Source organism: Megascapheus bottae, chromosome 1 (assembly GCF_031878675.1).
Source record: "Megascapheus bottae isolate mThoBot1 chromosome 1, mThoBot2.hap1, whole genome shotgun sequence".
Taxonomy (NCBI): domain Eukaryota; kingdom Metazoa; phylum Chordata; class Mammalia; order Rodentia; family Geomyidae; genus Megascapheus; species Megascapheus bottae.
The window spans coordinates 613941-628288 of record NC_143509.1 but is presented as its reverse complement, the minus strand read 5'-3'; the positions used below and the strand labels follow the sequence as shown (position 1 = coordinate 628288).

At 64.4% G+C, this 14348-nt stretch overlaps 2 protein-coding genes across 3 annotated transcripts; one reads left to right on the top strand and one right to left on the bottom strand.

The window, feature by feature from the left end:
• Window positions 1-1367: 1367 nt before the first annotated feature.
• Homer3 (homer scaffold protein 3) lies at window positions 1368-8932 on the top strand. 2 transcript variants are annotated; one of them, XM_090334571.1, is made up of 10 exons: window positions 4040-4145; window positions 5264-5328; window positions 5410-5566; window positions 5653-5784; window positions 7045-7137; window positions 7297-7418; window positions 7811-7967; window positions 8043-8150; window positions 8228-8317; window positions 8655-8932. In XM_090334571.1, exons 2-10 carry the CDS (start codon window positions 5315-5317, stop codon window positions 8844-8846), a joined length of 1065 nt encoding a protein of 354 aa, XP_090190697.1. In that variant the 5' UTR covers window positions 4040-4145; window positions 5264-5314; the 3' UTR covers window positions 8847-8932. The 2 variants fall into 2 exon arrangements, 1 of the variants encoding a protein (XP_090190697.1); XR_016535931.1 differs by lacking the exon at window positions 4040-4145 and adding an exon at window positions 1368-1728 and having other exon boundaries at window positions 8043-8317; window positions 8655-8735.
• On the bottom strand, window positions 8927-14316 carry Ddx49 (DEAD-box helicase 49). The gene is made up of 13 exons (XM_090334745.1): window positions 14164-14316; window positions 13680-13803; window positions 12717-12802; window positions 12507-12628; window positions 11515-11702; window positions 11287-11427; window positions 10807-10882; window positions 10650-10726; window positions 10471-10568; window positions 10052-10126; window positions 9479-9567; window positions 9327-9398; window positions 8927-9228 (listed from the first exon to the last, which is right to left on the bottom strand). The coding sequence occupies exons 1-13, from the start codon at window positions 14276-14278 to the stop codon at window positions 9094-9096; spliced, it is 1398 nt and encodes a 465-aa protein (XP_090190871.1). The 5' UTR covers window positions 14279-14316; the 3' UTR covers window positions 8927-9093.
• Window positions 14317-14348: the final 32 nt, after the last annotated feature.

Here is a 14348-nt window from a genome sequence, read left to right as displayed (position 1 = left end):
GGATTACGACCCCCTGACCTGAGAGGGAGCTGTAACAACCCTGTTAGAAGCTGCTCCGCTTGATGCGTAGCCCAGCGACGGGCTCCCTACCCACTCCCATGGCGGATTCGTTCTCCAGCCTCCTCCAAGTCTCCCCAGGCTTGGTGTGAGTGAGCTTCACCTCGTCAGCAGATTGAGGAAGCAGCAGGAAGGAGGTACTGGCCAGTTCCACACAGCTTCCTTCCTGAGCGCCCTCCGCAGCCGCCCTCCCTCCCCTTCCACAAGCCACTGAGCCACAGGGAGAAGGCGAGGGCGGGGCAGCTCCCTTGGTCCTGGCCACGCCCGCCCCTGTGGCTCAGGTTCAAAGCTGGCCTGGTAGAAAAAGCAGGAGACTTAAGCCAGTCAGCCAGCAAAAAGCTGGAAGTGGAGCTGTGGCTCAAGTGTTAGAGCGCCAGCCTTTGAACGACAAAGCTCGGAGCAGCGCCCAGGCCCTGAGTTCAGGTTCCAGGACTGTGCCCCCCCCAAAATAATAATAAACACTCAGGCTTGGAGGAAGCTCATGTGACAGGACTCCAGCAGGGGCCAGGGAGGGGGCCAGCAGCCTGGGGCCAGGCCAGCAGGGGCGTGGAATAGGATGGACGCCCCAAGGCAGATGGAGCAGGGAGGCCTCCGTGGCGGCCCTGTCACCAGCTGCCCCAGGAACGGGGAGCCTGAGGCCTCTGTGGGTGGTCACCCCAAGGGAACCGGCCCCCGGCCCTGCCGGCATGTTGGCATAACTGCTCCCTGTTCCCTGCAGGCTGCAGACGGAGCGTGGGCTGGCTGCGGGAGGGGCGCGGGGAGCCCAGCCATCCGGCAGCCTTGGTGCTGGGAAACTGAGGCTCATCAAAAGGCAGGCTCTGTGTGCATGCACACCGCGCCCCTCCCCTGGCCTGGTGTCTCCACCTGACCATTCCCCCCCCCCCCCCGTCACACCTTCATAACAAAGTGCACTCTGTAGGCACTTGTCCTCCCATCCACTCGAGGCTGAGGTTCAAAGCCTGCTGGGGTAGGAAAGTCCGTGAGACTCACCTCCAGTGAACCACCCACCACTGGAAAGCAGTGCTGTGGCTCAAGTGGTAGAGCACCAGCCTTGACTGGAAATGGCCAGATTCACAGAGAGGGGTCTTGAGCTTTCGCCCCAGGATTGGCACAAAACAAACACCTGACAGCAACCTCTCCCCACACTGACCCCAGCCCACAAGGCCCTGTTCAGCTCCCAAGAACCTCTTCTTCCCTACGACCCCAAGCCTTCTTCCTGCTCCCATTTATTATAATCAGGCCTGACCGGCTTTCCCAAGGTAGGTCCAGCCTGTTCTGACCTCAGGGCCTTTGCACATGCAGAGGCTCCCAATGCCCAGTGCAGTCTTGGTCAATCTCAACACTTGTTTGGCCCTCTAGTAAAAGAACAAAGAGGTCATCCAAGGTCACTGATCCAGAAGACACAGCAAGCTGGGGTTCACGCCCACTTCCATCTGATCACTCCCACACAGACGCTGCAGACTCGTGCCCATGGTGCCGTCATCTCTGCCCCTCCAGACCTCCACCCCCCCAAGTTCTGAGTGTCTGTCCTAAGGTAGCTGCAGCCTGCGCCCCATATTCTGCCCTTCACTAGTGTTCGTGCCAGAGCCTCAAGGATACAGGAACCAAAAATAACGGGCGACCTACTCCCAAAAAACAGGCCAGCCCCGCCCTGCCACCTGGCCCCAGGAGGTAATTATCACACCAGGCAAATGAGGGTAATGAGGGCTGGGGGGCAGGCCTGAGCGTCCTGGGCTTTCCCCCCCCCCATCCTGGGTCCTCAGTCTGTGAGTCCCTCTTCTCCTCTTGCTGGCTGCCTGGGGTGGTGGCCTGAGAATGGAGGACTGTGCTGGACACACAACCTCCCAACCTCCACCCCAGCTGGCCATGGAAAGGGAAGGGGACCAGGGAGGGGGAGGAGAACACTGGAAGTGGGATTTCTTTTCTTTTCTCTTTGTGCCAGTCCTGAGGCTTCCGCTGGGGCGGGGAGGGGGAGGGGTCAGGCCTGGATACTCCTAGCTTTTTGGGGACTCATTGGAGAGGAGAGTCTCCCGGACTTTCTTGCCTGGGCTGGCTTTGAACTGCGATCCTCAGATCTCAGCTTCCCGAGTAGCTGAGACTCGAGGTGTGAGTTTCCAGGGAGGAAACGGTCTGAAGGCTGGCGAGGTAAAGGAGGAGATTGGATTTTTGGACTTGAGGTTCTTCCAGCTCTGCTTCCTGAGTTCTGAGATGACAGGCTTGTACCACACCTGGCCACAAATAAATGTGCACAATGCACGTTTTTATGAAACGCCTAGCAACCCCTTCTGGTCCCGTGTTTTGGGTAGGCATTCAGTGGATACTGTGAGTCTGACACGAGGCATTATATGCCCATGCAAGTCATGGATAGGGCAACTGAGGGAAAAATGACTTCTTCAGAGACACACCCCTAAGGAGGACTCAGGAGACAGGCAGAGGTTGAGCCTGGAGCCTGAGAATGGCTCTTGGATGCAGGCACCTCTGGAGATGAGCTTGCAGATCGGGCCTGCTCCAGGGCAGAGCTGGGTTAAAGCAGAGCAATGACGGGGGCAGGCTGTGAACATCTCGTGCAGTTTGCACTGGGGTGTGACGCCTTCCGGTGCGGTGTGCTCCGGGCCAGGCCTGGCTCAGTCCCACCCCAGGGGGTCCAGAGAGGCCACGCTGGTCTCCTCATTCTCATTTTCATCCCCAGAGGAGGTGAGCCTGCCTGGGCCCATTGCCCATCTGTCCCTGGGAATAGCCACACGGCCCCGTTCTGCAGCCAGCCTGGCACTTGGCAAACTCTAAAGTGCCTTCCAGACGCCCCAGCCCTGCCGGCACATAGCCCAGAGACTTTTAATTTAAATTTTTAGATTTGTTGGTAATAAGAAAAAAGTCTTTGTGAACAGAGCAGACGGTATTTTCTTGGTTCCGCTGTGTTAAAAGCATTTCATGGCTTCGGGCCGGAGCTCAAAGCCAAACCCTCTGCTTGTGCACATGCTGTGTGCAGTCCGGGAACTGCAGGTATGGATGGACTCTGTGCCTCTGTTTCTCCAGCTGGAAGGATGGTCACCTGTGCTGCGTGAGTCCGGGACCTGCCCTGGCCTGGAGAGGGGTGGGAGCAGCCACAGCTGGTCCTGACCCTGAGAGGGATGCCTAGGTCGGGATGAGAGCACAGGCTGGGGGCAGAGGCTGCCTGGCCTGGCAGGGGACAGACAGACACGCAGGTTCCTTACCGCAGGCCCTCGGCTGGCCACAGGTCACCCAGAGCAGACCGCTGCCCAGGGGGCAGCACCTCAGCACCTTTTTTGGGGTGGGTGGGTGGGTCAGCCTTTCACTTGACTGTCCAGGCTGGCTCTGTCACCTCCTGGGCCCAGGAGGCTCTGTCACCCAGACCTGGTGTGCTTTGATGGAGCCAAGGCCACCTAGAGCCCAGGAGGGTACATTTTGGGGGACAGCTGGTTTCTGGATCAAGGGTTTGGTGGGGCCCCAGCCAGCTCGGGTCCGTGCGTGGCTGCTGGGATCGGGTGGCACGGCCTCCCCCTCCGCAGGCCTCGGGGCAGGGGTGACCCTTGGTGGCCACAGGAAGAGTGGCTGTTCGCCTCTCCAGCTGTCCACTTCTGATTGTCCATCCGCTTCCTGCCTCTGGTCTCCCCCTCCCCTTCCGATTCCCTCCCCTCCCTCACGGCTCCCTAGCCCTCCCCCATCCTCTCTTGGCCCCCTCCTCTTATTCCAGGACCCAGTTCCTCTCCACCTCCATCTGGCCCCGCCCCTCTCCCACATAAGTCCACGCCCAGAGCAAAACCACGTCCACCACTCACGGCCCCGCCCACCATCCCTCAGACCACGCCTATATTCCATTGGCCCCTCCCCTTCCCCATTGCCCCGCCCCTCTCGGTACTGGCCCCGCCCACCGGCGGTCGCGGGCCGGCAGGGGGCGCTCGGGCGGCCTCGGGGCCCCGGGAGGCGGGGCGGGCGGCGGCCGCGCGGGGCCCGGCCGCGATGGGACCGGAGGCGGAGCGGACGGCTGCGGCGGCGGCGCAGACAAAGGCGCGGGCGGGCGACGGCGGAGCGCGCGGGGCCCGGGCTGCGCGGAGTCAGCGACGCCGACGGTGAGCCCGGCCCGCCGGGGCGCGGGGACCCCGAGTTCCGCACTCGCGGCCTGGGGCGGCGCCGGCTCCGAAGTTCCCGGCTTGAGGGTCGCGGGGGTCCCGGGCTGGGGCGGGGATCGGGGTCCGGGAGTAGCCGGCTCCGCGTCGGGGATCCCGCGAAGGGCCCGAAGTTCTGGGGTTCGGGAAGTTCGGGCCGGGCGGGAGGGCGGCACGGGGACCCGGAGTTCCGGAGCCGGGGCCCGCGCGGAGCTCGCCGCGGCAGCCGGGCGAGGGGACCCGAAACTCCGCCGGGGCCGGACGGCGCCCACCCGGAGCGGCGGGCGTCGCGGCATCGGGGGCGCTCCGGGCGGCGCGCGCGCGGGGCTGGGCCCGCGGGTCTCCGGCGCCTCCGGGCCTGGCTCCGGGTGTCGGCCCGCGGGTCTCCCGCGCCTCCGGGCCCGGCTCCGGGTGTCGGCCGGTGGGTCTCCGGCGCCTCCGGGCCCGGCTCCGGGTGTCGGCCCCTCGGAAGCCCCGCGGCGCCCGCGCGGGCCGGTGAGTAACTTTCTCCGCGCGCGCGCGCGCGTCCGGGCAGGGCCCCAAGAGCCCGGACTCGGGGAGCCCCGCGCCCCCAGGCCCCGCGTGGAACGCCTCCCACCGCAGCCCAGCCCCTCCTTCCGTGGGGACGCGGCGGGCTTCGGACCCTGTGTCCCCCCTCCCCGCCTTGGCGGCACCGCCAGGCTGGGTCCCCTTCCCTCCTTCCCTCCCCGGGCCCCCGGGATGCGGACCCGCACGGGAAGATCAGGACGTGATGGGGCAGCGGGGACCTTTGTCTCCCGGTGAACATTTGTCGGTGCCAAAGCTTTCGAGCTAGGGTCTCAGTGACATGGCCCAGGCCGGCCTCGAGCCCCGGGACTCCCGCCAGCCTTGTCCAGAACCATCGGCCCAGCCCTGATTTGCGAGGAGTGATGATGGATGGAGGCCGGGTGACCCAGCCGCTCCCGGGGGCCCAGGAACCAGGACCGTGAGGGGCCGGCCTCCCTCAGGGCCCTTTGACGAACACCTTCCCGCCCCGGCCTGCTGGTCCTCCCCAGCCAGCCTGGCCTCCGAGACCCTCACGGGACCCTGCTTTCCTTCCCCAGGGGCCTAACCAGAGCCGGCTGCCTGGTCGATCCCCTCCCCCGGCCTGCCCAATGTCCACAGCCAGGTGAGCTCCCCGCGCGCGCGGGCCGGGCAGGCTCCAGCCGCCTGCGAGGGCCCGGGGCTGAGTGTCCACCCCCCCCCCCAGGGAGCAGCCCATCTTCAGCACGCGGGCACACGTGTTCCACATCGACCCCGCCACCAAGCGCAACTGGATCCCCGCGGGCAAGCACGCGCTCACCGTCTCCTACTTCTACGATGCCACCAGGAACGTGTACCGCATCATCAGCATCGGGGGTGCCAAGGTGGGAGGGGGGGCTTCCCGACAGGGTGGCCCAGGGCCTGCGCTGTCCAGGGGACCCGCAGTCACCCTGACCGCCGCCCCGCACAGGCCATCATCAACAGTACTGTCACCCCCAACATGACCTTCACCAAAACCTCCCAGAAGTTCGGGCAGTGGGCCGATAGCCGGGCTAACACCGTCTACGGTTTGGGCTTTGCGTCAGAAGAGCATCTGACCCAGGTGGGCCTGGGGGTGTTTGCTGGGCTCACTGGGGCGTGGAGGGGGGGTGGTGCAGGTCCCAGCCTCCGCCTGTCCATTTGCAGCATGGGTTCATAGAATTCAATGAGCCTTGGCCGAATCTCTGCTTTGCTTCCAGGTTCTTTTGCCACTTGTTCCTGTGTGGGTCACACTCTGCTTATTGCGTGGCACTCCACGGCTGCCCCTTCCCGCTGCCCCTCAGCAGTGTCTCCTGGGTCCCCTCCTCCCCTCGCTGTCTATGTCTGCTTTGTCTGTGGCCTCCCTCCTGTACTTCCTCCCTTTGTTTTTTTTTTCTTTTTTTTTTTTCTGTGCCAGTCCATTGGGTCTTGAACCCGGGACTGGGGATGTTTTCTTTTTTTCTTTCTTGTTTTGTTCTTGCTCAAGGCTGGTGCCCCATCACTTGAGCCACAGCTCCACTTCCAACTTTGTTGGTGGTTAATTGTAGATAAGATCTCATATACTTTCCTTCCTAAGCTGGCTTTGAACCTGGATCCTCAGATCTCAGCCTCTAAGTAGTTAGGATGACAGACGTGAGCCACTGGCGCCTGTCATAACAGACTCTGAGCTATCTGTCCTAGGCTGGCCTAGAACTCTTAGTCCTCCTGCCTCCACTCCGGAATTCAGGGCTCACCAAGGGAGGCCATCACACAGCCTTGACATTGTTTTAAAAAATTAGTACTATTTGTCCTTGTCCTGGGGGTTGAACACTAGACTTGTGCTCTCGCTGGGACTTTTCAAGTGGTTGGCGCTCCACTCTAGCCACACTTTCACTTCTTATTTTGCTGGCTAACTGGAGATGAGTCTGCTCACACTGGCTTCGAGCCTTGAACTTCAGATCTCAGCCTGGGGTCACAGGCTTTGGGAACCACCCGAACCAACTTAAAAAATATTTTCAAACAAAGGGAAATTATTTTGAAAATGAAGGAAAAAAAACGTCCATTCCTTCCTAAGCAGTGAGCTGTGTCACTTTACCAAGGCTAGATGGAAAAGGGAAACAGCTTAGTAGGGACCTGAACAGGAAGGTCTCAGCAGCAGCCCAGGCTCGCCTGGCAGGACAGGACGTGCCCTTCTCCATGTAGGCAGGGTCCCCTCGCCGCCTGGCCACCCAGCGCTGCCACGTCTCTCAGTGTGTGTGGGGCTTGAGCTTCCTTCTGGGGGGGGGGGGACGAGCAGAAGGTGGGGATGACCTGGCCGCGGGTGGAGGGGCGCTGGGGACCCACCCGGCCCTCCCCATCCCCCCAGTTCGCAGACAAGTTCCAGGAGGTGAGGGAGGCGGCGCGGCTGGCCCGGGACAAGTCTCACGACGGGGGCGAGCTGGGGCTCAGCTCCCACCAGGTCAGCGCCATCTGATTATCGGGGTGCCTGCTGCCTTCTGGCTTTGGGGTCACGGGATGGAGGGGTTGGGGACAGCCGTGCAGGCGGGTGGGGGGGGCCGCGCAGGGGGACGGGGCCCGGCTGGCCCTGGCTTGAAGCCTCCGCCCGCCGTCCCCCAAGGTGCCCCCGAGCCCCCTGGTCAGTGCCAATGGCCCCGGGGAGGAGAAGCTGTTCCGCAGCCAGAGCGCCGAGGCCCCGGGCCCCACCGAGCGGGAGCGCCTGAAGAAGATGCTGTCGGAGGGGTGAGGGCCGGCCAGGGGCCTGCCCTGCCCCGCCCGCTTCCAACCGGCCCGCCGCGCCTCCCCCGCGCTCCATCTCCCGCTCTCACCTGCCTGCGCGTCGCTCTCAGCCCGCCCTTCCCGCTCCCATCCCCGCCCGCCGGAGGCCACGCCCGCCCCGCCCCGGCAGCACAGCTCCGGCCACGCCCCAGCACAAGCCACGCCCACCAGACCTCCCAACAGACCACGCCCCCGTCGGCCGAAAGGCCCCACCCACCCGCCATGGCCACGCCCACGAGCCTTGCCTGATCCCTGTAGATGACGCCCTCCAGGCATTGGCTCGTGGCCGCCCCGCCTCCCGGGCCGCCCCGCCCTCCCGCCGGGCGCTGACCTCCGCCCCCGGGTCTCCTCCGCAGCTCGGTGGGCGAGGTGCAGTGGGAGGCCGAGTTCTTCGCGCTGCAGGACAGCAACAATAAGCTGGCGGGCGCCCTGCGGGAGGCCAACGCCGCCGCGGCCCAGTGGAGGCAGCAGCTGGAGGCCCAGCAAGCGGAGGCCGAGCGGCTGCGGCAGCGGGTGAGCCCCCTTCTCCCTCTGCCCCCGGGGTCGGCGGCCGGGCCCAGGGGCGGCGCTGAGCTTGCGCTGGCGCAGGTGGCGGAGCTGGAGGCGCAGGCGGCGGCGGAGCCGGCCCCGGCCAGCGAGGAGGCTCCCGGCCCGGCGCTGGAGCAGCTGGAGGCGCTGGTGCAAACCAAGGACCAGGTGAGCCCTGGCCCGGCCCCGCTCCTCCTCCCGCAGGGCAGCGGGCCCCCGTCCGACCTCCACACCCCCTCCGCCAGGAAATCCAGACCCTGAAGAACCAGGCAGTGGGGCCCCGGGAGGCGCCCGAGGCCGCGGCGGAGCGCGAGGAGGCGCAGCAGAAGCTGCAGGTGCGCGGGGCCGGGCCGGGCCGGGCCGGCGGGGGTGGCAGGGGCAGGGCCGCGGGGGACAGAGGCCCGCGAGGACCCACAGCCGACACCACCGCCACGGCAGCCCCGCTCCCTTCCATGTCTCCCCGGCCACACGGAGCCCCACCCTGGCTGGCCCGGCTCTTGCTGAAGGCTGGGGACTTCACGGGCGTTTCCCGCGTGCCCCCACGGGACGTGAGGAGCCGGGGGCAGAGGACTCGGGTGTGCCGGGCCGGGAGGGGGCCGAGTGGGCAGGGCCGCGGTCAGCCGGGGAACCCCGCGTCGGGGTCGCCCTCACCCTGCCCGCCGGTCCCCGCAGGACCTGGAGACTCGCAACTCGGAGCTGGAGCACCAGCTGCGGGCCACCGAGCGCACCCTGGAGGAGGTGCGGGCCGAGCGCGAGCGGGCGCGGGCCGAGGTGGGGCGCGCGGCGCAGCTGCTGGACGTCCGGCTGTTCGAGCTGAGCGAGCTCCGGGAGGGCCTGGCCCGCCTGGCCGAGCCGGCGCCCTGAGCCCCGGGGACCCTGGGCCCCCTTCCCGCCCCTGCGCACGCCGCACTGCAAAGCTGTGAGACCAGACATTCACCGAGAGCTCGACTCAGTTATCGTTTATGGAGGGTCGTGCAGGGCCGGGCGTGGCCCCGGGTGCCTGGCTGGGGCCCCTGCAGGACCGCAGGACGGGGCGGAGGGCCCCGGGCGGGGCCGCCGGCGGGGAGGCGCGGGCAGCGGGAGGATACTGGCCCAGGCCGGGCGGGAGCGCTCAGGCCGGGCCCTCGGCGGACGCAGGGGCCGCCCGTGGCCGCCGCAGCGTCCGGCCCGCCTTCTCCTTGAAGCGGCGGTTCTTCTGCTTGATCTTGGCCAGCTCTGCCTTGCGCTTGGCCTCCAGGTCAGGGTCCTGGCAGAGGGGTAGGAGGAGGGGACAGGGGCGGCTGACTCCTGGCCCCGCTCCGGGCGTTCGGCCCCCACCGTCGGAGCCCCCCGGTCCCGGCCCACCTTCCCCTCCAGGATGAGCTGCTTGCGCTTGTGGATCTCCTTCTTTTCGTCAAAGTGCGCAGCCTCCAGCTTCTGGGGGAGGGGACAGACAGCGGTGTCACAGCGGCAACGGCCCCGCCCCTCACCCGCCCCCGCCCCGGGCCCCCACTCACAATCTCGCACTCCCGCCGCACCACGTTGACCTGCGTGAGGATCTGCAGCACCTCGGCCTCCTCCACCGTCAGCTCCTCCAGCTGCTTCTCTGCGGGGACCCGGGGGCTCAGGCCCACCGAGTGGCCTGGGCTCCCGTCCTAGGGAGGCTGGATGGTGGGGGCCTAGAGGTCCTTTGGCTTAGGAGCCCACCAGCCCCGGATGGGAAATACTAACACACCACGCACATGTGCAGTCTGTGCTGTCCCTGTCTTTTGTCTCCTATGGCGCGGCCCTGCCCAGGCGTCCTCCCCTCCACTCCGTGCCCACTGCAGAGGCCCAGAGGACAAGGCCAAGGAAGGGCCCTGAGCCCGTCCTCACAGAAACAGGGGGTGGGGGCTACTTTCACCGGGTGTTGGAATCTCAGCTACTGGGGAGGTGGAGGCAGGATGGCTGAAGCCCCGGAGCTGGGGTTTGACCTGGAATCCTGGCAGGCCAGCAGCAGCACCCCTGCTGCCCCCATGCCAGGAGGGACCACACACACTGGGGAGGGGAACCCCAGCCTTTTCTGGCTGGCCCTGGGCCCCGCCACTCACGGATCTGCTCCTCAATGGCATGCACCAGGTGGATGTCGTACTGCGTCACCAGCGTGATGGCCTGTCCCTGCCGCCCTGTGGGCACACTGCTGCTGTAGCACCTGCCCGTCACAGGCAGGCCCAGAGCTGGGCAGCTCCGGTGTGGGGGAAGGGCCAGCACGGTGGGGGCTCCCAGGGCCTTGCCTATTAAGACAGCTGCTTCCCCTTTCCTGTTTGGCTGTCAGGAAGCCAGGCTTGCTCATGTCGGCCCATCCCTGGGTGCTGGCCAGGCCAGCCCCTCTGTGCCCTGATTCCCATGCCCTGTCCTGTGACATAACCAAGGCAGCAGCAGCCCCAGACCCCCAAATCTTGCCCCGCCCTCAGGTGACAAGGCCCCCGAGGCCCTGGGACCTGGCAGAAGGGGTTTCACAGTCTCTTACCTGCACGGGCCGTGCGGCCAACCCGGTGGATGTAGATCTTGGGAAGCCCTGGAGTGTTGTGGTTGAGGACCACCTGCACAGTGGGGATGTCTAGGCCCCTGGGGACAGAGGCTGCTCAGGCTGTGGCCTCTCGGTGTCCCGCCACCACACCCTGGGGGCAAGGGGCAGGGGCTGCTCACCGAGAGGCCACATCCGTTGCAATCAGGATCCGGTAGATGCTGGACTTGAACTTGGCCAGAGCAGCAAAGCGCTCTTTCTGTGGAGGGGTGGGGGTGGTGAGGGCTGCACCCTTGGGGGGAGAGGGCTGCGGGGGTGAGGGTGGTGAGGGGGGCCCACCTGCTTCATCATGGAGTGCAGCGCCACGGCTGGGAAGTTGAACTTGCGCAGCATCATGCACAGGGTCTGGCAGGTCCTGGAGGGGTTGGCGCCCGCGTCACTGTCGGGGTTCCAGGCCGCCCGCACCCCCACCCTGCAAAGCCAGCGGCTCTTTCCCCGGGGAGAACTAGTAAACCAGTAAGAGTGAGTGCATGAGCACAGGCGAGGACCAGCCCATCCTGGGAGGGCGGGTGGCAGGGTGCTGACCCGCTGTCAGCTGTCACAGGGAGCAGAGGGAAACAGGTGACAGCCAGTGTGAACGCCGGGCATTGGGTTGTGAGCCCAGCCTGCCCCAGGCCCTGACAGCCACTCTGAATTCCACTGGTTCTCCTGGGAGCCAGTTCTACTATCTGCCCTGTGTCCTGGTGGATGGGACTGAGCGCCCAGGCTGCTGGCACGGGCCCCCCACACCCCTGGTGGCGCAGTGGGGCCTGTGCGCACTTGCAGGTGTTGGTGAAGATGATGATGGCCCAGTCCTCGTGCTCGTCCTGGAAGCGCTGGACGAGGTGCACCAGGTACGCGTCCTTCACCTTCTCCGGCACCAGCACGTAGCGCTGGTCCAGCTGCTCCACCGTGCGCACCCTGCAGACAGCAGGCGGCCACGTCTCAGCCCCTCCCTGCCCGTCCATGGCCATTCCCCCCCCCCCAACGCCCAAACTGGGCACGCACGGGGCCTGCGCCTCCCAGAAGAACGGCTGGTTGGTAGCCAGGCCCTGCAGCTCCTTGAGCGTGTCAGTCAGCGTGGCACTGAAGAGCAGCGTTTGCCTGCGGGCAGGCACGGCGCCCAGGATGGCCTCCAGGTCCACTGTGAAGTCCGTGCAGCCCTGCTCCAGTAGCCGGTCCGCCTCGTCCAGCACCTGGGAGGCAGAGCTGCAGTGAGGGGAGGCCTCCCTCCTCCAGACCCCCTCCTCAGCTGCCTCCTCCTTTTTTGCCTTTTTTTTTTTATTTTTAAACTGGAAATAGCCCTGAGGTTTGAACTTGAGACTTGCAATTGCTAGGCAGATGCTCTAACTCTTGGGCCCACACCCCTTGCCTTTTGGCGTTTATTGCCTTCACTAAGGCCTAAGGTCTCTTCGATCCTTCTATTTACACTTCCCATGTGTCTGGAAGGACAGGCAAGCTCGATGGCCAGAACCAGCTCTATGCCCAGGCTAGCCGTGAACAACCATCCTCCCCACCCTGCCTACCAGGCAGCTGGGATTACAGGACATGCCTACCCGCCTGCCTGCCTACCTGCCTGCCTCCTTGAGGAGCTGTGATAGAACCAGGGTTCTATTCCTGCCTGCCTGAGTTGCCTGAGTCTCAAAACCCCACTAGACATCCTTTTTCATTTGTCCCACCATACAATCATCTTTTCCAGAACTGTTCTCTTTTTTTTTTGGCCAGTCCTGGGCCTTAAACTCAGGGCCTGACCACTGTCCTTGGGTTTTCTCAGGGCCAGAGATCTACCACTTGAGCCACAGCACCACTTCCGGCTTTTTCTATATATGTTGTACCAAGGAATGGTACCTGGGTCATCGTGCATGCTAGGGGAGCACTCTACCACTAGGCCACACTCCTGGCCCCATTTCCAGAACTTTCTTGGAGACAGCTGGGATACAGGCTTCCCAAGAACGACATGACACCCAGTTTCCTGAAGCACCCCCCATGGGCTGTCTTACCAGGAAGCGAATCTTCTTTATGTTGAAGGTGTTGGAACTACGTAAGTGATCAGCCAGGCGCCCTGGCGTGGCAATGACCACATGTGGCTTCCGGGAGAGCTCCAGGGCCTGGGTCACCATGTCTGTAGGGAGAGGTTAAGTGTGGGGCTGGCCAGGGGAGCTGAGGCCCAGGGCGCCACACCGGAGCTCCCTGGCCGCCTGGGCCCATACCCATGCCACCGACGATGATGCAGTCCTTCAGGCCCAGCGGCTTCCCCAGCACCCGGAACTGCTCTGCAATCTGATAGGCCAGCTCCCTGTGTGCAGGCGGAAAGGGCATGTCAAGCATATAGCTCTGGTCTCCCCCCACCACTCCATCCCTGTGCTCAACCTTAGGCCCCTGGCCTCTGGTCCCAGTCTGCCTATCTGGTGAGGACCACCACCTGCTGCAGGCTCTGCCCACTCCATCCCCTCCTCAGACTTGTACCTTTCCATATGTACACCCTCACTTGTGGGTCAGCCACAAAGGTCAGAAACCTGACCTTCCATGACCTCTCCTCCTGGGCTGGACAGTCTGAAAATCTCCCCTGGAAGCATGCCCTACCGTGAACTGCTCTGTCTTTCTCCTCTCTCCTAGCCTGCCCTAGCTTGCTTACCCCTCCCCCCCAATCAGTTCCAGCCTCTGCCCAGCACTGGAGGCCACATTCAAAAGCCCCCCTTTGTGTGTCTGCATATAGGCCCTTTTGCTTAAAACACTTTCTTTGGCCAAGCATGTGGCTCTCACCTATACTCCTAGTTACTCAGGAGGCTGAGATCTGAAGACAGCAAGTTTAAAGCCAGCTCTGGCAAGAGAAAGACTTTTACTAACAAAAAGCACAAAACAGAGGTGTGGCTCAAATGACAAGGCTTGAGTAGAAAGAGCCAGGCAAGTGCTCAAAGCCCAGAGTTCACCTCCCCCTCCCCAAGTACACACAAGAGAACACTTTTCTAATTCTCAGCTGCCAGGCGGCTTGCAGATCTCATGCCCTGTGCTGAGAACTTTTCCCACATACCATCTGGTGGAGTCCCACAGTGTGACATGCCCCCACCCCATTCTGCTAGTCGGGGAGATGCAGCTCAGAAAAGGAAAGGTGCATGAAACAGAGAGGCAGGCAAGTCATGCCACGGTGTGTGTGGGGGGGGCAGGGGACTCACCTCGTGGGCGTCAGGACAAGGCAGAAGATGCCGTAGGGATCCTCAGAGAGCTTCTGCAGGATAGGCAGCACAAAGGCGGCCGTCTTGCCACTGCCAGTCTTGGCACAGCCCAGGCAGTCCCTACCTGAACGGAGGGCAAAACAACACGCTCACCCTACATCACGAGCGGACGCTCCCCCAACAGAAAAGACTGACTTATTCCTTCTTAGGTTTCCTAAGCCCACGGCCTCCACCTCCAATGCCGGCTGACTTGTCATTCTGCCAGCTGGGCCCAACTTCCACTTATCCACGACAGCCGCTTATCCACCTCTCCCTGCGCTCGGAGGCCAGGAGTGCCCCAGAAGTGTCGCCGCCCGAGCGCGTCCAGCCACGCGGCAGTGGGCAGCGGGCCCGCGGAGGACCCCGCGGCCCCGGCTCCGTCACCCCCGGCCTCCAAGGGGGAAAGCGGAGACCACGCCTGGGGAAGCCGCCGGGCCACACTCACCCTCCAGGATGGCGGGAATGCAGCCGAGCTGCACCGGCGTGGGCTGCTTCAAGCCCAGCTGCCGGCACTGCTCCACCAGCCAGGACGACAGCCCGAGCTCCGCGAAGCCAGCCATCCTCCACACCAGCCGCCCAGAAACACGGAAAGGGGCGCTTCCGGCGCGTGGTTGTGACGTCAGCACAGGC